Below are 26,778 nucleotides of genomic sequence, written 5' to 3'. Positions count from 1 at the left end.
ATAACCATTATCATGCAATTGTTGATATTAATGTGTCATATTACCTATAATTGTCGTTCTAAATGTTTACAGTTGGTTGACACTAGCTTACATAGTTCACTGCAAGCATTCAATAGCTATAGCTATTTTAGACAAACGAATTGCAATCCAAGATATTGTCTACACGTACATATACAGGAATACTTGGCCTGTTGAAGCCATCGTAATCATACAAGTTTTTATTCAATTATTTTCTACTTTGAAGACTTTCATAAACAATCTAAATGTTATTTATAATTATCATATACAAATTATTTTTTTGAAACCATATCATTACACAACTTTATGTCATGAAGTTAATCTTTTTAACTTACGAATAATTTAAACAGTGATTCTTTTATCGTTGCCGTTCCAAATCATCCAATGGCAATTTGTTTTACAGAAACTGAGAATATATTTTCAATGTATTGGAAGAAGCAAAACATTTATCATATTAAGCTGTTGTATAACATTCATTATGCCCGTCTGTTCGTTCGCTAGTTTTTTTTTGGGTGGGAGAATTTTATGAGAAAGCAAATAACAATAATAAAAGGTTAAAGAACATGCTTCAACACATTCCATTTACAGACGGAGGGTTTTTACGTTTTGATAGACAGATTAACACCAATTGAAAGTGAATATCAGAAACGCTTAGTAATATGGAAACAGACAGGAATACCAACGAATATCTGATATTTCCTTTAATGAATCGGATAATCGAGGTTAAAGGAATATAACTATTATATGAGAGTTGAATTTAATGAATTGGTCAAAGTGATTGTGACATCAGGAATACACCTATAACATTAGATTTCCTAGAATTATAAACGTAAGTATCGTCAGAAAGGTGCATACTAACTACATCGTGTTTCTTCAACTGAACTGGAACAAACATGGTACTCGTTTTGTAAACTCCAATGCCATGAGGAATCTGTATTGTCTTTTCCACAATAGTTTTGTTCGAATTTCCAGAGTTTATTTGAATATAATGAGTTATCCCATAAATAGTAACGTCTGCTTTTGACTTACAATAGCAGGAAATCTGTATACAGGCGTAAAGGTAGTATAAACCGTCGGAGGATATCCTCACACCTGTCGAAATATTTCCACCGGAGGCTTTCAAAGGAGGATCAGTATCTATAAACACATTTGTCGATGAATAGCTGCCTTTTACTATTTGAATTGGCTGTGCTATAGGAAATGTATTGTCCTTCCTGTTTGATTCCTTTGTGTCTGTGGTATTCTCATGTGTTATAAAATATCCTGAAATCTAATAAAAGTGAAAAAGTGTATTGGTTATGTATAGAAATATTAACCAAAGATCAAAGACGTGTATTCAGGCCAACATACCGCCTTCGTCAATGAGGCAAAACCCTATCGTAATGTCAGATACATATCTAAAGACATGGACCGACATGACCAAATGTTAAATGATTTAAAATTGACGAAAAATTTATCATGACATTGAATACTGTAAAAAAAAAAGAGAAAAAGAAAAATCAACCCATTTTTTATGTAATATATTTGATTCTCTAGTATGGGGTAAGATTTATGAAATATGGACATAAAAATAGAAACACAGTGGGTATGAGATATTCATGACACGAAATCAGTATGTTTTATTGTACACAACAAAACACACACAACGAAGGAACAGCGCCTGTGAAGCTGTTCTTCATCTCAAAGTCACAGTGAGTCCTTCAACACGAAGCTAAACAAAGCTCACATCGCACTGCAGTTTAAGACGGCTCATAACACCGGCTTGAGAAGAATCATTGCAAAAATATTTCTGATAAACTTCGTAAGATGTTACACCACCAAACGTCTATCATACCATTAAAACGAAAATACAAAAATAACACATAAAAAAATCTTTATAAAAACAACACACGATGTGATAAGCACATGAATCTCAACCATAATCCTGATATTATCGCTACTTTATCTTAGTAACACAAGACCTTTTCTTTTATACACAAGCCTTCTGTATCTTATTATTTTACAAATTTAATGTATTTATATTGAGAAAAAGAAAAACAAAATAAAGTCTTACTTACAAACATCAGGATTAACACTGCCGATTCTGTTGTTGGTACTTTAATATACGGCACTTTTTTCGCGTTTTGCACTGCAGTCGTATCATTCGTGGCATGTGTCGGTAGCAATATATGATACTGTGTTTCTTTGGTTATAATGTTAACTTGCTCATTCTGTAGCGGCGAGATATGCAAGAGATTCAATATAATTAATATAAAAATTGTTACCAAGCAGAAAAATATCAATACACTTAAACAACATCCTATTTTGATAATGTTTGAATTATTGGATTTACGAATATTAAACTGTTTATCCACAAATGGTGTGTCCCCAAGTAATGCGTTGTCTGCATATACATCCATGTTTGTAAAATGTAATCGGTATTGTTTATTTACTTTTTTTTAAATTCTGGAATTTCTATTGATTAGGTTTTCGCTGAAAGAGCACAGGAATTTTCATTACTAGTACATCCGTGTCTATTTATAAATAGTAGGATTTACCCATTTCATTTAAATAAAAACATGTCACAGAGAATAGTTTTCTTAGGCCGGCTAGTATATAATAGATGACCATTTAAACGAGGGGGTCTCAACGTGTGCAGTGGCGGATCCAGGAATTTTCATAAGTGGGGGCCCACTGACTGACCTAAATTAATATAACAACAAAAACAACTAGTATCTCAATTGTTTGTAAAACAATTGAAAGGTCTTTCCTGTAAAAGTGATGCTTTCATAATGTACTTTGTACGACCTTTCGTTTGATATACGACAAGCATACCTTCTGAAACTTTTTACTTTTATCACTTAATGACCTCATCCGCCTACATTTTTGAGATCGGAATTATTATATATGTAACATAGAGTATATGAACTTTCATTTGATATGCGACAACGCCATATTCTAGAAAGTTTGATTTTTGCACTCAATAACCCTATCTTACTAATTTCTGGAGGTCAGGAATTTGCTATTTGAAATGTACACATCATGACCTTTCATTTGATATACAACAACCCTTCCTTAAAAGAACATTTATTTTTTGCACTCAATGACCCCATCCAACTCATTTTTGGGAGACGTCAATTTGAAATTTGAAATGTTCGCTTTATGTTCTTTCATTTGATATGCGACAACCTTACCATCTGAGAAATTTGAATGTTTGCACTAAATGACCCCACCCGTCTCCCTTGGATGAAAAGGGGGTTTCAAATTTTCATTTTTAAGTAGAGTTTATTAAGACCTTCAATTTGATATATCAGATGACCCCATTTGACAAAGTGCAAATAATGATGCAATATCAACTATATAAATAGAAATTATGAAACTTACAAAGTCAATGCAAAACATGAAAATTTCAAATTGAATTTTTGGTGTTTTTTTCCATGGAATGTTTTTGGTATTTGGTCAAACATATAACTATGTCAACCTCTTCAATTTCTTAAACATTTTAAGTGGTAAGCGCTTGATGATTCAGAAATACATGCCTCCGCTCGCAAAACTTAAAACTGCATTATCTCTAAAACGACAATAGATATCTCAAATCTGTTAAATGATAAATGATCTACAGTTAAAGGACAACATTATAGAAAAAGAATTAAGACAATTTTAAAGCTCACTAAGGTCACAATTAATCATCAAATATATGATGCAATACAAAACTTGAGAACCGGAAGTCGTAAAGACATGGGACTATCACCATTCAACTCAGGACCACTTGACCTTTTAAATATCACAAGGTCAAGGTCATAGTATAATGTGAAGGTCAAGGTGAAATTTCATCATGACCTGAGATTGACCTCAAATTGAAGGTCTTGAACTACTGATCATCTTTTAAGTTTATAGTAGGTTGATATCTGTTAACTTTAAAAAGATATACACACAATACTATATTTTTAAGAATCATCCCGTCGTAACTTTTGAACAGAGTGTCGGACTCTTTTGAGCTCAGTGTATAAATTGTAGAGCTCGTCGAGAGGAACATTTTATCCGCTGTAAGTATGCAGCAAACTCTTATCGTTTTCTTAATATGGAAGCTTAAAATTGCAGCGTAATTTTTTTTTGCACTCGGTGACCTTTGACCTTGGGTGCAAATTAAAGGTCATATGAACTTAAGATTATTGGTGTAGGTCCCAAGTCTTTACGACTTCCGGTTCTCGAGATACAATTTTTCAAAAATTGTGTATATTTTTTTAAGGGAAATAACTCCTTATAAGGGTTAACAGCAAAATGAGTGTATATGTTAATTAACATTGGCATCTGGTCTTGTACATGTTGCCGTTTTCAAATGGATTCTATCTTAAATACTTTTTGAGAAAAATGTAAAAGAAAGAAATTGCTTCAAGGGGACATAACTCACATAGGGAATGATGAAATCCTTAGCAGCCTCATATGGTAACACATCATGATGAGATCTAACTATTGTCTAAATAAAGTCATGATATCTTCAAAAACAACGAGGGTGGGCCATGTCGAAAAAAAACAATAAAAGGGAGATTACTTCTAAAGGGGATGATGAAATCCTACACAGCCTCATCTGGTAATACCTCATAATGAGGTCTACCGATGGTCCATATTTGGTCTTGATAACTCCAATAGAAACGAGGGGAGGCCATGTCAAACAAATGATGGATGAAAAAAAAAACAGGAGAAAAACAATAAGGTCTTTTCTCGCGGAGAGGAAAGACCTTAAAACCTATGGTATACATTGTGGCTTAACTTAAAAATTTAACACTTTTCAAAATAAAATGACTTGTATACTTTTTGATTTTTTAATTTTACTGGACAATGAATTCCACACTTTTGGACCACTAAAAGAAAAGATTTGTATAATTCTGTATTTGATTTAGGGACAATAAAATTATCCGATGATGAAAGTCGAGTATTGTACGATTGTTTACTACTTGTAGGCAATAAGATTTGATAAATATGTTGGTGCCAGTTGGTGTTTTGATTTATACATTAATAATGATTGTGGTAAGATATTCTCTTAGTAACAGGAATAATTCCAGATTCCTTAAATAGTTCAATGGATGGTTTACGAATATCGTGTTCGTTTAAAATAATTCTAGCTGCCCTTTTTTGCAATTTTAGTAAACTGTCAACTAAAAACTTGTTACAGTTTCCCCATACTGAACAACAGTAATCCAAATGTGAAAGAATATACGCATTGTAAAATAGAATTCGTGCATTGTGATTCAAGAATTTCTTGATTCTTTTTAATAAAGCTAATGAAGAATTAACTTTTTTGATTACATGATTAATTTAATCATACCAAGAAAGAGTTTTGTCAACAAAAATACCTAGGACTTTTTCACAGTGACTTTCATTAATCTTTTGGCCATTAATGGATACATTTAATGTGTCATTACACATCACAGACAGTTTTTGTTTTGAAATTATACACATTGTCTTAGTTTTTGACACATTAACTAACATTTTGTGTTCATCAACCCATTGACAAATATTTTCTAGATATCTATTTCATTTCCCGATTTCGCATTTTCGCGTTTTTGCTTTCTTAATTGCTCGATTTCGCGTTTTCGCTTTCTCGATTTCCCGAATTCTCGATTTCTCGATTTCGCTTTCTCGATTTCTCGATTTCCCGATTTCCCGATTTCTCGATTTCTCGATTTCGCGTGAAGGTGAAAGAAAACGCGAAAAGACGAAATGGCCGCATCTGGCCACCATAATTCTCAGAGTATGATTTCAAGATTTTATCTGATAACATTGTATCTTAAATTTAAGACGGATCAAACAGAATGTATATTTAGAATGATGTCTAATCGAAAGTTGATAACTATGCTTACCGATTGACATTCTTACTTGACAAAATTGCAAGCCATTGATATATTTGACATATACAAAAGGAACCATTCCAGCGTCGTGTATGTGTAAACCCCTCGGTAAACCCCACCCATGACCATATATACCTGGATTTGGAGTACCCATCTGGCCTCTTCTCATTATATGAATACTTTACATTCAAGTCTTATAAGTAATAATAACAAACAAAAGGATTTTTTATCGACGTATACGCTAGATGAATCGTTTCCTATAATTCAGTTATAATTTTCTGTACATGTGTCTATCATAGAATTTCAAGTAAATCAAAACACAGTGTAGATACTATTCTGTACGCTATCCGGAAGTCGCGATTTTCGAAGCGAGAACTTTTTGAATCACATTTTAAATTTGTTGGATATACTATATCAAACGGTAAAATGTTCATCTGTACATTGTTGAATGATTAATTCAGCTGACATCGATATTCACAAATGGTTTATAATTAAATTAAGCACATTCATTATTCGTATCTTTGCCTTAATCAAGAGATTTTCAAGTGCATCACTACGGTAAATCAGTCGGTGAACCTGAAAACAATCTTTTTGCACCCTTACTGTACAAATTACAGTAAAAACCAGTCTTAATTTACTAAATAAAGTATATTTTAAGTGGTGGTAAAAGTTTGAGCCAGTTCTTTGAAGCCAGAAATAAGAAAATTACACTTGTTTGAATTTCTCACTGTACGATCAGTCTCGCTTGTATATTTTGAAACTGTATGATCAGTCTTTATTTCACTGTATTCTAGTAGTGATTTCAAAGTTATTTACGAAACATTAAAAGATTGCATTTTTCTTAATAACACAGATATATTTTAATAAATTCACATCCTGAAAACTTATCAAACATGTTTTAGCTTGATAGGATGTACACGACTTACTACATTAAGTATAATGATGTTTGAATGTTGCTGAAATAAGAGGAAGGTTTGTTTGTTTATTTAAGTTTCAGAAATGTCCTCCGTTATACTTAAAATTGTACAAACACACAGATGTAATTGTTTTATAAAAATGCATGTATTTACAAACATTCGAGGCCGTACTGAAGCCTATAATTGATCACAGTTCCTTCACTTTGTTTTGGATGTAGATCTGTCTCTTTCACACTCAATTGTACACCACTTGGTAAAGCGGTGGTTTATAGTGATAATGAAGTCCGTCTTTCAGTTCGTCCGTTGGACCGGTACAACATGTTTCGCCGGTTTTGTAAGGGCATCTCCTCATAAACCACTTAATATACATTGGGGTTTCCAGACATTTTTAAATCCAGGAGAAAAGAGGATTCCAAATATATGTCCCCATACAAATGCATTGAAAATTAAAAAAAAAAAGAGTTTCAAACAGCCGGATCCCATTTTTCTTGAATCCGTGACTGGTATAACTATTAATTATTTTTTCTCGGATTCCGTAACATAAATGATAATATAAAAAAAGAAGATTCGGTATAAGATTGCCAATGAGACAACCGTCTACAAGAGATCAAAATGACACAGACATTAACAAATATAGATCACCGTATGGCCTTCAACAATAAGCAAAGCCAATACCACAAAGTCAGCTATAACAGGCCCCGAAATGACAATGTGAAACAATTAAAACGAGAAAATTAACGGCCTTATTTATATATTAAAAATGGAATGTATTTCGAATTTTATTAAAAAAATCTTTTATAGGGTTTCTTTATATAAGATACGGACTTGAACATTTCATTATATGGGGGCACCTATCAAGTATTTCCAACCGTGACACTTTTCTAAAACTGCTCCATTTTTTAAACAAAGCTTTCTCTATCTATTTTTTTGTCATTTTAAAAGAGACAGGCTTGATATATGTTATCACCAATTTGTCAACGGCAGACGGTGTAAATAGTCTTTAAAAATGTAATCTTTAAACAGATAACTGCAACGACACACTAATACAAAGTCAACAAGCGAATCATGTATTGCCTTTTAGGCATTTGATTTTAAGTAACACTGACGGAACAAAAATATAATTATTTTGCCGTCTACAAAAATCATCAGAAATATATTTATATTGTCCGATGAAAGAAATTACACGTTATAGTTCCATGGACACAATCATAATATCACATAGACACGTATATACCATCAAATTGCCGTTGTTTTTCAGTCAAGGTCGTTAAAAACTTCCATTTGTTGTTGTTTTTTTTCTTCAAAATCACGACTAGTCATACAAACAAAAAATCTGAAATCGCTTCTAGAATACAGTCAGTTTTGGACTGATCGTACAGTAATTTATTATGGGATCCTCAAGGAAAGCATATTTTTATTAGAAATACGAACATTCTACTTAAATACGGTAGGAATATTGAAACAGTATATATTTAACTGTAAACTGATGCAAATATTTACAATAAAAGATTATTTGCTTTGTACTACGAGAGCAAAATTGGCAATCGATTACACTTTTTGCTATGAAGTTGGTGTGATGCACACGTATATTTTATATTCTACTGCATGTTTTTGTTACAGTTACTCATATCTATGATGCTATACATACATTTAAGATGTGCAAAGCACTTTATAGATATAGGAGTAAACAAATGATGAGAAAAAGCACCAAAACAAAACCGTTCTGTTAGGCAGTTTGAAATCCTCGCTTCGAAAATCGCGACTTCCGGATAGTGTACAGAATAGTATCTACACTGTGCAAAATTTCTGAATTTTTCGAAGTCACTAAAAGATCACTCGTTGGTATGTTATTGTTTCAACTGTAGTACTAGAATGTTTGACAGCGTTGCATAGTGTGCCAATCAAACTTAAAACCCCGTTTACACTGACAAAAAAAAAGATCGATATTTGTTCTAGTGTAAACGGGTAAGATCGATCTTCAATCGGACTTAAAAAGTCTACCTCTAGAGGTGGTTTTAAAAAGATCGATCTTATTTGAATCGATCTTTTTTTTTTTGGTGTAAACGCTTTGACCGATCGCAATCGATCTTGTTTCAGGTGTTTCTATATTTCGGTGTGAAAATAAAGGTCAGACCGGTTCTTTTCATGTTGTAGTGTTAACGCACTGGATTAAATAAGATCGATCTCGATCGATTTTGCTTTGTGCAATGTGAACGCGAACTGGTCTTTTTAAGATCGAGTTGCCAGTGTAAACGGGGTCTTATAGTTGCTTCAGTCATATTATGTTTATATGAGACCAGCGAAAACAATAAGGCATAAACTGTTCAAAAAACATAACGTCACAGTACCCAAATTGCATCGAGTACCCAATTAGCACCTATTTGGCAAACAATAGCAGCGGGAATCTTTCAAGTTTTACTTGAGACAAACACTACTTTTGTTGTAATTTGACATTATACACATCTTTTAACATAGGTAGATAGTTAAAAATAAATACACAAAACGTTCACAGTTTTTATCAACAGAAAAAGTAATCACTTAAATAAGTAAATCTACTAGCTTTTAGCACTAAGGGACACATTCAAACCCAACTTAACTATTAACTCAGTCCTAGTATGTTATAACAAATTCGGATCAATTGAATTTGTATCCTTAATTTAGGGTAATTAATTTAGTTTTTAATACTTTTTTCGTTTAATTTATTATTGGAAGGCGCTGTTCTGAAACTGGCGCAACAGAAACGTTAATATATTCGATCTCTTCCTAGTACAAATGTATAAATTTACAAACGTATTTTAAAAGAATTTGATTGGGTCTTTAACCCTCTTCCTGGTTCGTCAATGGTTTTTCTTCAGGAATTGTGGTTTTTAATTAATTTTAGTCTATGAATGTTTAAAATAATGAAATGAATGGTTCGTTGTCCAAGTACTTCATGACGTATGTGAAATTGTGTTTCTCAATTTGTTATAGTCTAGTATTACAAGTAAGACAACAGTAATATTTTAACAGTACAAACGTTTTAATTAAAAAAAAACAAAGACACTTAGAAACCTCTGCAATTTTTAAAGATGTATTAATAGTAAGCTCACTCCTTCTTAACAACCACAATTTATATACCATACTTATACTTATCGGAAGTATTTCTTTATACAATTTGAACTTTTATACTTGACTATAAAAGTATATATATATATATTCTTTAATATGTTATCTCATCCGAAATTTTTGAATTTTATGCATTTTTAATGCATATTTTGTTTTTTATGTATATTATTTTTCAACTTCTCTGTAACCTTTGTACTTGCATGGTTTTATGAGAATAAACTATCGAATTTTGCTTTTGAATTAAAACATCATTAATTTACATACACATACACCAATTAAACAAGGCTTAAATATTAGCCAAAAAATCTGTTCTTATCCTTTGTGCAAATACCATTTTAAAGATATATGTTATCCCTGCTACAATGTGCCTGTTAAGCTGATATACTAAAAAGATGTACATGGTACGATTGACAATGAGACATTTTTCCACCAGAGACTAAATGATACAGAAGTGAATAATTATAGATCGACATTCAGCTGAATGAGCAAAACAAAGTTCCAAAGGAGCATCAAGATATTTATCCATATTCTGATTTATTTAGCCAAAAAAACAAATCAGGAATATAAATGTATGTTTCCGTTAAGAAATAATTCACTGAAAGTCATATAATTCATTCCGAATACTAGTATCCACCGCTTCCGGTTGATTTATATATCATTTTACATATAAAATAATACAATGCTAATTAATGTGAGTTGTAATGTTGCGAACAATTGTTTATTTGTGGTCAAATTTAACTGAAAACGTGGAGTAATAAATGATGACGACAATGATATATTTAAGTTATATTATATAACTTTACTTTTTTTTTGTTGTTTTTTGAATTTTGCTTTGGGGGAATGTCTTTGATAAAAGGTGTGTATGAGATGACACAATGTCGTTATATAGAAATATATTGTTTCGTTTGTTGAATGCAGAATTAAATTAAGAACAAATTGTTCTTATATTATAGATGTTAGACTTTCTCTAAGTCTATTTGAATCTATTTGTCATGCATTTATTATTGACTATTCTATTGGGGCTTCTATTTTTAAATCTTCATGTATCTTATATTTTAAGCGCCCGGAAACACTGACGTGGTGGTTCCTTCATTATTAAATTGTTCTTATGCTGTTGTAACAATCATAGTCGACAGTTGTTTTCTAAATGTCATATTTCATAGGTTTTTGTCATTTGATCAATTCAGAGTTTATGTAGTTTTATTATTGAATTGAATTGCATTAATACTTTTAATCTGAACTTTTCTTGATGACGTATAATCCACATGTCCTTTATTTACAAATAAGGTACAATGTCATACATAAACAAACTGTACACAAAATTAATGGCAACACAAATTCTTTAAAAGTTCTATGCATTCAGTAAAGACTGCATGATAAATCTGATTTACATTATTAAAATCAAGTTGACTAGATAAGTACACATGCTGCAGTACCTGTAACATACTTGAGATCATTAACACCAATACTTAATCTCCTTCAGTGTCAATTACAGCTACGTGTTTTCTGTTAGAATAGTTGGCAGTTAGACCTATCTGTCTATTTCATTTCACAATATGCAAACCTAAAGCGCATATTCCCATATTAACTTCTGATAAAGATTGCTCTCTCGAAACCCTTTCGTAAATTTAATAACCAGTCAGAAGTTTCACAATCTGAACATACCAAAATAGCTTCCGTACTTTTTCGTGGACACGTAATCATACGAAGACACTTCCGTTTTCAGATTGAAATTCCCTTGCATCTGGAAAGTTCCACACAGGAAGCTCGTGTATACCCGTTTTGATTCCGATGATCCTCCATATTTGGTCATCAGCAGAGTATCTATGGTATTAGGTAATAGTGGATGACTTTTGGTGACGTTATGGTAGAATATTGGGACGGATTCTATGTCACCAAAGTCAAAAGTTATTGCCACGTAGACGAAATACAAAGCTCGATGTGGACCTGGTACTACAATACTGTTAGTCGTAGTGTTCATGTCTACTCCATGTTTGAATGATATCCCGAGAGGGTCTTTGTCTGTTCTCCATACAAATTTCTTTTCTTCTGAAATCAGATTTACACCAAATAAAAGTCCATTTGGATATAAAGTTTGGTACTTGCACCTTTTGGTGTTTTTTTTTTAATTGAGATCGAAAAAATAACGGATTCAGTGCACTAAATACCGATGTACACCCGCCCCAAGATCGAATGCCCTTCACCAGATACATGTTTATTCTAGGGAAACTGTAACATGGCAGTTCACAACTACTTTTTTTATTTTATTATTTTCAATCTGATTTAGAAATTCACATATTGCATTGACATGTTTTGTTAGCTAACGTCTGTATATTCACTTGTGATAGCGTTCCTATCTGATTAACGTATTTATAAACCACAAGCTTTAACTCGAACCTGTCAATTTCGGAATTATTATTTTGCCGATCAGGAATTAAGTTATTGGTCAGTTTTAACTGTCAAACAGACAGTTGATTGCTAACAACAACAAGGGATGAATTAGTTTGTTCCTATCTGTGGTTTTTTTAAAGTGTTTTTGTTTATTTCAAATGGTTCATTTGCTTACATCGCGGACTTCCGCAGGTAAATAATACAGAACAACTGAGATATAAGAAGTAAATGATTTTTAAACCATTCTGCTATTTCTTAGAATCATACAAACCTTTCAATTTGTCAACATCTAGATTCATGTGAATTGAGTTTGGTCGATTTCTCCACCATTTAAGTTGTTCGTAAATATCCTCAATGTTTCCAGTATCTAAACAAAAATATATTAAATGCAAATTATACACTTTCTGTAAATAAAAACAAAACACTAACAATTGATATGACAAGTATTACATGGTATGATTTTCTTCTGATAACTATTACCTCAAATGTTGATACTTTGTTTGACAACATCAGACTGATGATTGAATAACTTAATATATTCTTTTTTGTTTTACAACTATTATTTCTTTTCAAAATCATAAAATGTTAAATTATAAAAGTGGCTTGTTTTATGAAGAAATGTAACTGTTTAAGTTTGTACTGTGAAACACATTTGTTTTAAGATATTATCTACCTGTTATTCGATGTATTTTCCAATATCTGATATAAATATCGATCTAAATGTTTAATCTATTAGGGTTATCTAAATATCACAGTGTGGGAACGGAACTGTACGGTGTTTTAATGTTTTGGTCATTCGGGAGACTGTCAAGCGGAGCTCCGACATTCGAGAGCATTTTCAGCTACGGAGAAATTAAGTGTTTTATATAATTACTATCTCTGGGCTCACTTTTAATGCATATGAGAAAAGTATTGCATCTGTCAATAATATTCAAACATTCCAGGGGTCAGAAAATATTCTAGAGGCAAGAAAACAGGGAAAAAAATGGAATAAAAGTAAGAGCTCCGACCCAAATTATGCAAATGATTGTCTTCATTCAGCTGAAAATCTGACTTTACAAGGTTTTTTTAACAAAATTTTAAGTTGTGTAATAAGAATTTTTATATATTTTTCCATCATATACAACTTCATCATGTTTACACTAGAAAATAGTTCTAAATCTTTGAAAACAGAAGTCACTAAATATTTTTCACTGTACGGTCGCTCGTTGGTAAACAACTTTCGACTGTATTATCACTTGGAGCAGTTCTGTAATGTCGCCTGGGAGCAGAGTAATGATTTTGGCTACAGTATTCATGAGAAACCTCGCTTTTAGTACAAATGTGTATAGAAAACGGAAATTTACAAATCAAATATCTTTAAATAAAAACTCAGATTATATTTGATAGCCAATAGGATATTTATGATATATACATTGACCTGATAAACTTCTTTATTTATCTATATTAATATCATCAGTTGTAGTGTTCCTAAAAATTATTGAATTGACTCCAAAGTAAGTAGTAATCGAGACGTCCTTATCATTTACATTCACAGAATTGAGCACGATCACACACGTAAGATCTATATTATTATTAACCAACTAGCTGTCAAATACAAACACAAGATAAAAGAATGTACATTTTGGAATTTGTTTGTTTATTAATGGAGAAAACATAAAATAAACTTCGATTTATGTGTCTCTGATTTTGACTTTTACCGTTCAGTATTTATGGTTCATGAAAGATCATAAAATGGCGTTTCCATTCACTTTTTTGCATTTACTCATGAACCATTCAATCTAAGCTTTTCAAATTTTAATATGTTGATACTGATGACAAAATGGAGGTCAAATTTGATATGGACGATTTTCACTTTCACCATTCACCAGTAATGGTTCTTGTGATATTGCCAGGACACAAATAATTGTTAATAAATCCGGTTTGCTGTCGTTGTGACAGCCTCTTGTTCATATAATATGATATGTAGACTTGTTCCAAAATTTATCAATAAAAAGTAAACAGACAACCCGTCGATATGAAAAAAAAACAAAAAAAAACTCCCTTATCAACTTTAAACATGGTGTTTAATTTTTATCCCAATAATTTGCGGATTGTTTCCTACTGAGAGTGGTTATTGAAATCAAGCGCTGGAGATTAAAAAAAATCCAGAGCCATTAATTTTAAGTCCAGCGCTGCAGATTTCAAATCCATCCACACTGCTAAAGATTTAAAAGCAATTGAGATACAAAGTCGTGCACTGTGTAGATATAAAGTCGACCACTGGATTTGTTACATCCCGATCGCTGGAGCTAAAATGTTAAGATGTGGACTTTTGATCTTCAGCGCTCGACTTTAAATCTTTGAATCTGTACGAACTCTTTTCACTAAAAATCTTAAGTATTACATGCATCTTACATGTATATTCCTTAACAATTCAACTAAACTTTTATGTCGTAAGATTAATTCTACACTTAATTATTGTCCAGTGACAATTAGTTCGTGCATAATCAGGCCGTAATATAGTCCGAGATTACTCTGACGTCCAACGGCTGTTTTGCCAGACAAGCTGGGACCTAATCTCGGACTAGCCGTTATATTAATAATATTAGTAAATAAGCTGTCACAGAAAACAGAGGAAATCCTCGCTTTTTTATATTGTGACCAAAGTTGAAATCAATTCCCAAAGCTTGAAAGTAAATTCATCATTTTTTTATATGGAAAATATTGGAATACTTGAAATAATTACTTTATTGACTGAATTTTGTGTGACGAGCTTATTATTCTTAATCGATATTTATTATGATGTGTGCTTTACGTTTTGGTTTTTGTCTTGTATACTGATTTTCGATTTATGTGTCTCTGGTATAGAAAAACTACGTGTGCGTTAGAATGGTGTACTCGATTGAAACTTAATTGGAAAACGAGTAGAATTTATGGTCACTCTTATTTATATATTTAATACATCAATATTGAGTGAAGAAATAGAAAACAATGAACTGAATATGCAATCTATTTTATTATTTTGCCCGAGTGATTGTACAGAAAGGCTCCGAGCGAGAATACAGCCAGCGAGCGAGTGATTGTACAGTCAATAATATCAACCAACATCAAGAAAATTGATTTATTTAATTTTCTACTGAAACAATCGTTATAGAACTTTCAGAATGGTTAGACTATATATCACCAAAGGCTTAATTGTAAAAATTGGTGTAGTTATGAATATCCTTTTGAATTATTTTTTAACTTTTTTTCGATGTTGATGACGAATTTTGAGCGATTTACTCGGAGCCTAACCGTTTGTTAGAAAACGTCTGGCTGTATATGTCGCTTACAGCATTTGATTGGTCTTTTATATTGTGTAGAATGTTTTCGTTACCAAATCTTTAAGCAGAAACTTAATATTATAATGTTTGCGTTAATCAAAACTTACATTCATCGACTTGTTATTTTTCGAATGTCGGAGCACCGCTTGACAGTCTCCCGAATGACCAAAATATTAAAACACCGTACAGTTCCGTTCCCACACTGTGAATATATGTTTCGGAGAACCCGACAATATAAAAATAAAATATCTTATTCGTATAATACAAATAGTGTAATTGATCATAGTTCGTAACATTAAAGTTTAGAAGTATTAACCCATCTCAATTACAATTGACAAAAGTAGCAGAATCTTTGTTCCATAGCAAGTGATTGTTTTTGTACAGTGCAGTCTAGTAAATAATACACTACTTTTAGGAATAGCATAGGTTCAGATTATCTGATTGTTCTATTTATAGTTAACCTTATCTACTCACTGATTAATCCGTCTCACTTGCGGACAAACTTATCCCCTACTAGTAGTGTTACTGTATTAAACAAACAATTACTATAGGAAATTAATATGGAATAGTATTTTTTTCTTTTATAATTTCAATTAAATATGATTTAGTAAAGACTGATTTAACATTCTTTTATAATAAGTAATATTTCTGAATGTTTATATAACAATTATATGTACACTTAAAGGCCATTCCTTGTTGTCTATATAGAAAAAATAAGTATCGAAGAATATTCTTTTTTGGTTGAAATATTAGTTTAAAATAGTAATGGAATGTACTCTTTGAAAAGAAACCCACACAAAGTCCTCTAACATTATTCCCTATATATATAAAAAGAAAGAAAAAAGTACCCTTTGCAACAAAATTTTCTACAAACTCTCTTAAAATTTTTTCTATAAGACGGTCTAGTTTAACTTACCATGGAAGAATATTCATAGTTTTAGAGCCCAAAAAGGAAAGCATTTTATAGAAAATGACATATATGAGTGTACAATTTTATCAATAAGACTCATTATGAAAGTATACATGTATATATATATATATATTTCAAAGACCCTCTTAACCTAGACCAAAATTATATATTTGGAATATTAATTCTTATATTGTGTTTCAGATTAGAATTCATTCATTTTCAGTTAAATTTTTCTTTCCCTGCGAAAATCTACACAAAAATAGAATGCAAAAAGTATGTTTTATTGAGTCACATAATTTACTTCAAAATTGAATCTGCTAGTGATTATTATAATAATCAGAGAATACTTTTTATTAGGCCTAGGATTATTGTGAAACTTATTCATAATAATAGTATGGACTGTATAATTGTTTACATTTCCAGCAGGTAAAAATATAACAATGAAAAATAAAGTAAAATCTGTTCTCTAAAGAGGAAAATTAGAATAAGGAAAAATTTGTAAAGATTGATATTATTTAGTACGCTTAAAACACTGAAAATCTATTAAACTTAACATTTTGTTTGATTTTTTGTTAATTTATTTGTTATTATAATATGTTAATATATTTAAACACAATGTAAATGTTTACTTTCCAATTTTACAAATTGATATGCATTACTGCTGTACATGTTATAAGTTAAAGTAATACAATCATGCTGAGTGTTTGTCCGCAACATCCGGGTTTTCAGAGATAAGAATAGCTATAAAATCTGCATCTCATTAGATGACGTGTAACATAGGGGAATCTGATCCTATGCTATTATAGGTGCACATTAACCACACAATCGCTCGACGATTGAGATCTGCTTCCGGAGTGTTAAAATAGTTTATGAATCAATACACTTACCTGACATTCTTTCTTGTTCTGACATTATCATCTATAAAATCAAAGAAACAATATTGTATGCTATTAATTTAAAAGATTTAATTCTATTAACCGATCTACCAACATCCATAAAATATGACAAAGGTCTACAGATTATGGTGCCAGAGTATTAAATTAGATATGATTTGCAATCGAGACCAAATTATTAAATCTTAGACACTAATATAAAAACAAATGATAACCAATGATGAAGTTTGTAATGTCTTTCTATACGATATTTGTTTGGCTGTTTGCTCAGAGGCTGTTTGTTTTCCTGCATGAAGACCGTCAGTTGTATTCGGTGGACATAGTTGTCGAAATGGCAATCATACCAATATTTATTGGTTAAATTGTACACAAAATACAACTAAACTATAATAACTATATAATAGATATTAAAAATAAAACAATAATAAAATGTACCACATCAAGGACTAAATTACTTAAAGCATGATCAAAGCGAGGATCAAAGAACTAAATTAACTACAAACATTTCAATGTACACTGAAATATCAGCATATTACTTTTATCTAAAACAGCGAATGTTTTCACAAAACCCAATTCTTTTACGACTTGTAGTATATATTACCTTCCCAATAAGTTTTGGTAAGAACGATGGTTTGTTGGTACAGCAAAGTTTTTGTTTACCATCCTTTGATTTGGTTATACTGTCAAAAAGAGTGTCTTTTGCTGTGATGTTCTTTCCAAGATAATCACACGGAATACACACACCAGAATCAGCAGGCAAGTTAAAAGAGTCTAACTGTCCTGAATGGTCACTTTCTGTTTTAATTATTCTGTCTTTATAGACAAGTATTGCCGCTAAAGTTAACGCCATGAACAAATTGGCAAAAATTGACGAAGTCAGTATACAGCGAAGTTTGTTTTCAAGACAAGATTTCTTATTTAAAGTCATGTTGCAAAACAATGGAACAAATTAAGAATGGTCTGCCTATTGGGTTTATCTTAAATGAAGTTGTTATAATCTATACCGATCTTCTTATTTATAACTAACTTACTTCCCGCTTATTGTGACCTGTTGCGTTAGGCTATAAATAGAAAAATGGAATTTACTTGGTAAAACTATCTGCTACGTATTTTCTGAAAAGCCAATATAAACCTACACAATTTATTTTTATTTAAACTATAATTACAGCTAAAGTTATATTTATCGAAAATCATGCAGCATATATTTTTTTAAATACTCTAAAATAATGTTAATTGAATGATACTCCTCAAGTTAAAAGTAGTTTCCATTTTTGTGTATTTTATGAAAATTGTACGTATCTTCTAAACCCAATTGGGAAAGTTGAAAGTATTGTATCAGACAATCTTACCAATCAAAATTTCAATAAGATAATTTGAGTATGCCTAATAAACTTGTTTTGTGTGAAGTCTAGTGGAAATTTGCTTGAGAAAATTAACAATAAAATTAAAGTATTTAATTAATAAGATAAAATAAAAATTTCAATGACTGTTTTTAAAAAATGGAGGGCCAATGAGACAACTCTTCACAAGAGGCCAAATGACAGAGAAATTGGCAAATGTAGGTTAGCGTTCGACTTTCAACATTGAAAAAAGCCCATACCGCATCGTCAGCTATACCAAAGATCCCGAAATAGAAAATGTAAAATAATTCAACTGAAAACACTATCGACCCCCTCGGTCGACCCCATGTATGTACATGAACGAAATTCAAATTGTAACACAGCAACAGACGATAATCACTGAACTACAGGCTCCTGACCTAGGACTGGCACAAACGACATACAATGGCGGGGTTAAACATGTTAGTGGGTATCCTTAACTCCCCTTGATCCGGGGACAGTGGTGCAACAGAACAATACAAAAACTATACACACCAAAAAATAAACAAGCAACGCAGATGATCAACAGCAACAGACAATAAATTCTCATTTACCCAACCCTCCCCTAACCTGGGACAGTGGTGTAACAGTACAAACGTTGCGCACGATGTTCCCACAACACGACGTTACACCACCACGACGTCAAAGAGAGTTTTCTGAACTTTTTGACGTACATTTATACAATTTGCAAGTTTCAGTTGCTTTTTTTATGTAGTTGGTTGATTCTAAATCTGCCTCTATTAACTTTGTGATGTCTATTTACAATGATTTTATTTACCTCATGTTGTGGAAATCGATTAAATTATGTTTACCCTTAATTCACCTTAAAATGTTGTATTATCGTAAGTAATGAACTAGAAGGAAGGAAAAATGGGACAGAAGTATACAGTTTTCAATAAATGAATTATAACAAAACTTTAATCGCAGGCTGCTAAAATTGCATGGTGCATTCCATCTGTCATTGTAAAATTTTTCATATCCCGATTCAACCCTAATACAAATATATCCGACAGTCTGCAAGCATAGATGCAAGTAAATAAAAGCATCTTTACCCTTGATTAATTTGAATTGAATTGTATTAAAAAATTCCTTGACACATAACTTGTCGAAATACAACCATTAAATAAAATTATTATTATAAACCGATCTTGAAAATTATTTTCCCAGTGATTTGAAATTGCTTGCTTTTAAAATGTACCAATCTTCTCCTGACCGTCCGTATATAAAACGGGGTTGCATTTATTCAATGAAACTATTGTTTGTCGCTGTTTCCGATAAGTCTTTCAGTTACCTCCGTTTCATGCACAACATGCACTGTGTTTGTTTTTTTTGTAACAAATAGCAATTTCTTTTTAATTATACCACGCAATTTGTTCTAATATCAAGAATATTTATAGTACAATGAAACAAATTTTGCACATGTTACATCGCAAAAAAAAGTGTTTGTTTGGATTTTCCGACGTTTTTTGACGTTTGGACAAAATGGCTACTGTTTTTTAATGTTTCGTAGCATTTTAATCCTGTAAGACCCAAACATGCAGTTAATAAAAAAAAAGAATCTAGAATTTATGTTCTTTTCGTGTATCTAACTTTTGTTTTGGTTAATTATGAATTACGTATTGAAATATCAGGTAAAAAACCTGCATTAATTGCTTGGACAAATGAAATAATAACATGGACAAAATGGCTATGCTTGAAAAACGACTGTGTAAAGATGGTTTTATTCAATCTACAACTTTTGAACCCACGAACAATGAGGCAAATGTTTGTTCTTTCGGTAGATGTTATAATTGTCTCACATTGTTTAGACATTTTTAGCTATGTCTACTTATAAAACTACCTTTCAGCCGTTAAGTCAACGAAAAACGTCATTGGCCATTTTTTTTATTCCAGCTTAATATGCAGCCACCGAGTCAAACGAAATTCGACAAAAAAACGCCTATAATTTAACCAAGAACTGACACACTTCGTTGCTTCTGACAAGTTTCGAGAAGATCAGAAAATAAGAAACAGGACCACTATACATAAGAGATAAAACAGTTGTTCAAAAATGTAACGTTGGACATCCGTTTTTTCACATAGCTTTGTTGTTTTCATCCTCAAATATCCTAGATATTACTAAGCATATGACCAAGAGCTATAAGAACATAAAGTAAAACATATACTGAATTAGTTTTTATAGTGGTTAGTGTTTGTTAACATTTTATTTTGTTTTGCGGAGGAAATTTCGAAGATTCGGTTTCGAATCATAGGGGTTGTAGGAACAGCGTGCGTGACGTTTACAAAAGAGGGACGAAAGATACCAAAGAGACGGTCAAACTCATAAATCTAAATCAAACTGACAACGCCAAGGCTACAAATGAAAAAGACAAACAGAAATCACAATAGTACACATGACACAACATTAAAACTAAAGAATAAACAACACGAACCCCATTATAACATCTACCGATGAATATTTTACAACGATTACAACGTGACCGGGTACTTGTACATCTCAACAACAAAAAGGCACTTAGTAAAGATATCAGAGTATTCACAGTTACTGACAGCTTATTCAAAGCCAATAACAGCTAATTATCAACCAGTAAATATCTACTTTCACCATACATGCCTGAACTGGACACAAATGTAAGTAATTCAAGACAAGTTTAAGTAGTTTTTAGTTTCTTTATAATGTTGTGTTTTGTGTACTTTTTGTGTATCTATTGGTTTTAAGTCATGCCGTTGTCTGTTTATTTTCGACATATGAGTTGGGATGTTCCTCTGGCATTTTTCGTCCCTCTTTTACAAAGTGAATCATTTGAAAACTGTATACATCATTAAGCAAAATATATTCAATTAACCAAGTAATTTGTAAATCATATTTCACTTATAAAATTATTTGAGGAATTTAGCACAATTATAAGTTACTGTATTAGTAAAACATGGCAAACCTGATTCAATAATCAACCAGCATCTAAAAGACTACTAGTTAGATAACAATTCCAATAAGGAACCAAACAATCCAACAAGACACACCCTTGCTATATATTTTATGCAGAACACCATATTTACTAGTGAATATTGTAGAAGCACTCTGTCCACTATGAGACATAAATTTAATGTTCAACAAGGCGTTCCCCGAATCGTTAGGTTAAACAATTATAGTGTAATCAAATATTCGAATACACGAATTAAAAAGGATATAAGAAACAAGCATGACCCAAACTGCTACATTTACATTCATCTACAAGACATAAGTCAAGTAAAGAATTGAACAAAAATTTGAAAGCAACTTATAACTGTATTCATGTAATATGGTTGTTACATGGACAACATGTGGACATATGATTTAGGACACAGGACAAGGCAACGATGTGACCGTTTGTTTTGCAGTTTGGCTTAAGTGGATTCCGATTTATGGTGAGTCTGAGGAGTTAAATTTCATCTGCCAGTCTGCCTCACAATGTTGCATGTCCTTAAGCTAACTTTGAATTGTGTTACCATGATGAAGTACAACGAAAACCGAACTCCATGACAAATTTAAAAAAGTGAAGTTCGTAAAAACGTACAAAACACTATCAATCAACGGAACTCGTTTTATTGCTAGCTTAACTTCCAACTTATGTCAGTTGTTTATAGTTCCATTCATGTCTTATGACACAGAACGCAATCAGCAGAAAAAAGTCTTACATTTGATGACCGTTCTTGAGTAGAAATAAGACGCATCATTCTAGCAAACCCTTCTTGCGGGACTTCAGAGTACCGCAGAAGTTTCTGGTGACACTTCTTTCGAAAATACGAACTAAACGAAAGTTTCGAAGCCGTTTTAAGTTTGTTCCTCAGAGTCCTGCATGACTCTGATTTTTTTTAATTAGATAGTTAATTTTTCATGACCAACGGAGATTTGACAAAGTGGGATATGTATGGGTAAAATTTTGTAGAAATATTATCTTGTCCAGATACCTAATGTATGTCGAGATTCGCCAGTTATTCTATGATTCCATTTGTCTTTACCAATGATTTTTCTATGCATGCATATGGTTTTGTTATCTTTGCCGGTTGATGTTCTCGTTTTCGTTTGTCTTAAAATCTTAAAATAATAGTTGATTTATTTCGTTATCTGAGCACGGTTTCGTTATTGTTTCTAAATTGATCAGCAATTTTAACATCATTTTTTCTTATGGCAGCTCCTGAATTTTTCTAGATTTGATTACTGATCTCGGCTTTTTTGTGTCTAAGATAAATATAGAATATAACTTCTTACGATCGTTAAATTGGTCTTTCTTTACAGGATTGTATTTCTTGTAGTTTTGATTTGATTTTATTTTTTGAGGGGGGTCTGCACATTTTAAAAAGATTTCTTTTCTTTCTTGTAAGACACTTTACTATATACCATTAATGCAAGCTTGGTGCACTCCAGTTGAAGGGATATTTGATAGTACGTGTGTTCCATGTTCCCGATGTTATAAGCTCCCACTTTTATCGTTCTAAGCTTTGTATTTGGGAAAGACCTTGTGATTTATTTTTGAAAGTGCATATGTTTCTGATTTCATGTCATCGGTGTCTGCTCTCTTCAATATGTAAACATGCTTTGCATGGGTTCTTGTGTCGCATTATTATCAATATAAAGACGATATAATCTTCGCTTATAAAGGGAATTGACTTGTATGTTTTTACAAATGTATTCGCACGTAAGTGTCGGTTGATGAGAATGCTGATGTGGGGATATGTTACTTCTTACTCATCAAAGTAGTTATTAGCCTATCAGCTTGCATGTATTATATAGTCAACATATACTAAGGTGGATTTCCGAATTATTATCGGATAGGCTCATGTCTTCAACTAGCCATAATATTGATGATTTATGTTCTTTACGTGTTTCATCCATTTATACATTGTATTAAGGTAACCGATCATCTTCTATTGTCAAATATGATTTGATAATATGATGCTTCCATTGTAAACCGTTGGGAATTTTTTTTTTTTTTTAAAAGAGAGAGGACTTCCAAAAACGAAATATGTTCTCACATTGTGGCATGTTTCAGCACAAATTGTTTGTTTTCTGTTTAGAATCGAGCGAATTTCATATTTTTGTCACCGATATTTGCTCATTATTGAAGGTCGTACAATGGTCTTCGTTTTTTGTTTTATTTATTCACTGTCCTCTGGCGAATAGTTTCGCTGGCATACAGTTGGGTGCAGACCAAGCATTACATAAAGTAAACGCAAGTTAACGCCGCGTGCACATATTTCGTTAGTTAACTTCAAATTTCCAGTTAACTAGTAAACGCACGTTTACTATAATTACGTTAACGTGGTCGAAATGGAAATTTCTAATGTCTACCCTAGTAAACGGGCGTTTACTATGTGTCCGTTTAGTCAGTAGTAAACGGGCGTTTACTTCAGAATTCTTCAAATTTATTTTTACGTGCACTTAAAAGTAAACGGGCGTTTACTACAGATTGTACAAGAGTATTTTTACGTGCACTTGAAAGTAAACGCACGTTTACTTTTCGCGTTAACTGATTGGGAAAATTTAGAAATAAACTTCAAGTTCATTTGCACATTTATTTTATAAAAAACGACCTTTAGTCTTAATATTTTACGTATATGTGTTTCAAACCAGAACAATTCAAAAACTCTTTTAATCGAAATATTTAATTACACAAAATCATTTTCAAAAAGTCCATTAACTTTACTGATTGGCAGATTTTATATATTTTCTTTCAAAAGTTACATGTTCAAATATCGATAGGGAAAGAAAGGTTATCCGAGACATCGGGAGAATATTATATGATGGGATATAAACATCATGGTTTACGTTGTTTCGTTCCCCATTTATAATCTTCTTTTTCTGATATACAGTTACAGCTTCATTATTATTGAAGATTACGAACTGTTGCATGCGCGGAGTATATGTTTAAAAAATATGAACAAAAATTTATCTTTAACTTAGTAGAATACTTGGTGATATTTACATGAAAAAAAACAACAAGTGATTAAAAAATATGTACATTGTTATTTATAGAATTAAATTATGTTGTGGAGAACAGTTGGTGTCAACTGATCTCTGTAAATTTCAATGGTTTGACTTGCTACCACAACTTGTGGCAACATGTTCCATTGAATGATTGTTTGCGGAAAGAATGACCATTTGTAGCTGTCTTTAGAGGTGGATATTTGCCGAAATGTTTGAGTATGTAATTTTCTTGTTCTAGTATCTGATGGTATGAGGACTAGTGATGGGATTGCAATGAGTCCATGGATGACCTTGTAGAACATGATAAGTCTGGTTTTGAGGCGGCGCTCACTGAGTGAGGGCCATTGTAGTTCGTTTAACATGGATGTAACACTACTGGTGTTGTGGTAATTGTTACATACATATCGGGCCGCACGCCTCTGTATCATTTCTAGCTTATTTTTATAATCTGCTGTGTGTGGATCCCATAGACTACAGGCATATTCAAGTTTTGGTCTCACTATTGATTGGTAAGCACGGGATTTGATACTGGAGTTAGAAATTTTTAAGTTTCGCCTAAGAAAGCCAAGAGATTTATTTGCATTTGATACGATGTTGTTGTAGTGAATGTTCCATTTTAATTAAGGGCATACGATACAGTTACAGGGAAGGCAATGACGTTGCTAACGTAATTTGTTATTTTCGCGACGTCAAACTGTGATATATCGAGAAAAGATGCATTTTTCGACTGATTTTTATCATTCAAACTGATTTAATTTGAAAACGAGTTCATGGACCCCTATTTTTCAAAACGGCATTTTGTTTCATTTTGCAGGGAAAATATGTGACCCGAATTTTATAAAACTGTAAATAGAGGATTTTTTTTAATTTTGATAAACATGCAGTAAAAAATGACGTTTTTTCCTCAATTCATGAACATTTGATAAATATGAGTTATTTCTGAATAAAAAATTGCATATTTTTTATAATATTTATAAAATACAGAAATTACCGATTATTTAACAAAAAACAATTTGTGTTTATCTTTTATAACAAAAAAGTTATGTCTTTCTTTCGAAAAAGAAATTACGGCCACAAATCTGAATTTTGAGCAAATATACAAAATTTCGACCTCATTTTACTCAAAAAGTAGCACATGGAGGTATATTTTTTATTACATATTTGATTTCATCAGGTAAAAATTAGCCTATATGCAAATTTTCACGAACTTGTAAATACAGGTTCAAAACTGTATCGTATGCCCTTAAGTTAGACTGTAGGGTTACGCCAAGATATTTTGCAGATGTTACTAGTTCTAAAGTATGGTTATGAAGGATGTAATCGTGTTTAATTGTCTCTTCGAATTCCTAACTAAAACTCGGTGCATTTAATACATTATTTTTAATCGAAATTCACCTTGTTTGCCTTGGATTAACATGTCGATAAGATTCTGTTTTGACAAATGATAAAAAACGTAAATTGTACAGTGTATAATTTGAAAGGGGTATCATTAAAGTGTAATATAAGTATGTACATTTGTACCATCTCGTCAACTTAAATGTTCAAATGTTGCTATCTTTACATGGAAATATAACTAATTTACTATGCAGCTATATATAGTGCTAATATGGTCTGTGTTTTTGGTTATAATGCGAGTCAGTGTGAGGTTAGAAAACTACTGAAATTTGTTTCAATATTCAATATTTTGAATAAAAAAAGGACATGCTGGCACTTTAAATTTATGCAAACAAAATTCATTATACAATTAATCCTTACATAAAAATATAACTCATTTAATATGCTGCTATATAGATTTACATGATAGAATGCTTATATGGTCAGTTTTGGTTGTTGCGGACAAATAATTCTATTATATGAGTCAGTCTGAGGTATGAAAACTACTGAATTTTGATTACGATTCAATATTTTGAATAAAAAAAGGACATGCTGTCACTCTTAATTGATGTGAACAAATTTTTTTAGTCTTAATATTCAAATATTGCTACCTATTTTATTATACAATCAATCCTTACATGAAAATATAACTCATTTAATATGCTGCTATATAGATTTACATAATAAAATGCT

General features: G+C 31.7%; 2 protein-coding genes across 3 annotated transcripts; both read right to left on the bottom strand.

The window, feature by feature from the left end:
* Positions 1-758: 758 nt before the first annotated feature.
* LOC134709821 (uncharacterized) lies at positions 759-2,506 on the bottom strand. The gene is made up of 2 exons (XM_063569957.1): positions 2,076-2,506; positions 759-1,288 (listed from the first exon to the last, which is right to left on the bottom strand). Exons 1-2 carry the CDS (start codon positions 2,415-2,417, stop codon positions 788-790), a joined length of 843 nt encoding a protein of 280 aa, XP_063426027.1. The 5' UTR covers positions 2,418-2,506; the 3' UTR covers positions 759-787.
* Positions 2,507-11,125: 8,619 nt separating this feature from the next.
* On the bottom strand, positions 11,126-18,383 carry LOC134712752 (uncharacterized). Of its 2 annotated transcripts, none has more exons than XM_063574601.1 (4): positions 17,969-18,383; positions 17,362-17,392; positions 12,531-12,626; positions 11,126-11,914 (listed from the first exon to the last, which is right to left on the bottom strand). In XM_063574601.1, the coding sequence occupies exons 1-4, from the start codon at positions 18,293-18,295 to the stop codon at positions 11,517-11,519; spliced, it is 852 nt and encodes a 283-aa protein (XP_063430671.1). In that variant the 5' UTR covers positions 18,296-18,383; the 3' UTR covers positions 11,126-11,516. The 2 variants fall into 2 exon arrangements, with proteins under 2 accessions (XP_063430671.1, XP_063430670.1); XM_063574600.1 differs by having other exon boundaries at positions 11,126-11,917; positions 17,969-18,382.
* Between the last annotated feature and the right edge of the window lie 8,395 nt (positions 18,384-26,778).

The sequence above is a fragment of the Mytilus trossulus genome, chromosome 3 (assembly GCF_036588685.1).
Source record: "Mytilus trossulus isolate FHL-02 chromosome 3, PNRI_Mtr1.1.1.hap1, whole genome shotgun sequence".
NCBI lineage: Eukaryota > Metazoa > Mollusca > Bivalvia > Mytilida > Mytilidae > Mytilus > Mytilus trossulus.
The sequence above is the reverse complement of the archived record's forward strand: the minus strand, read 5'-3'. Positions and strand labels throughout refer to the sequence as shown.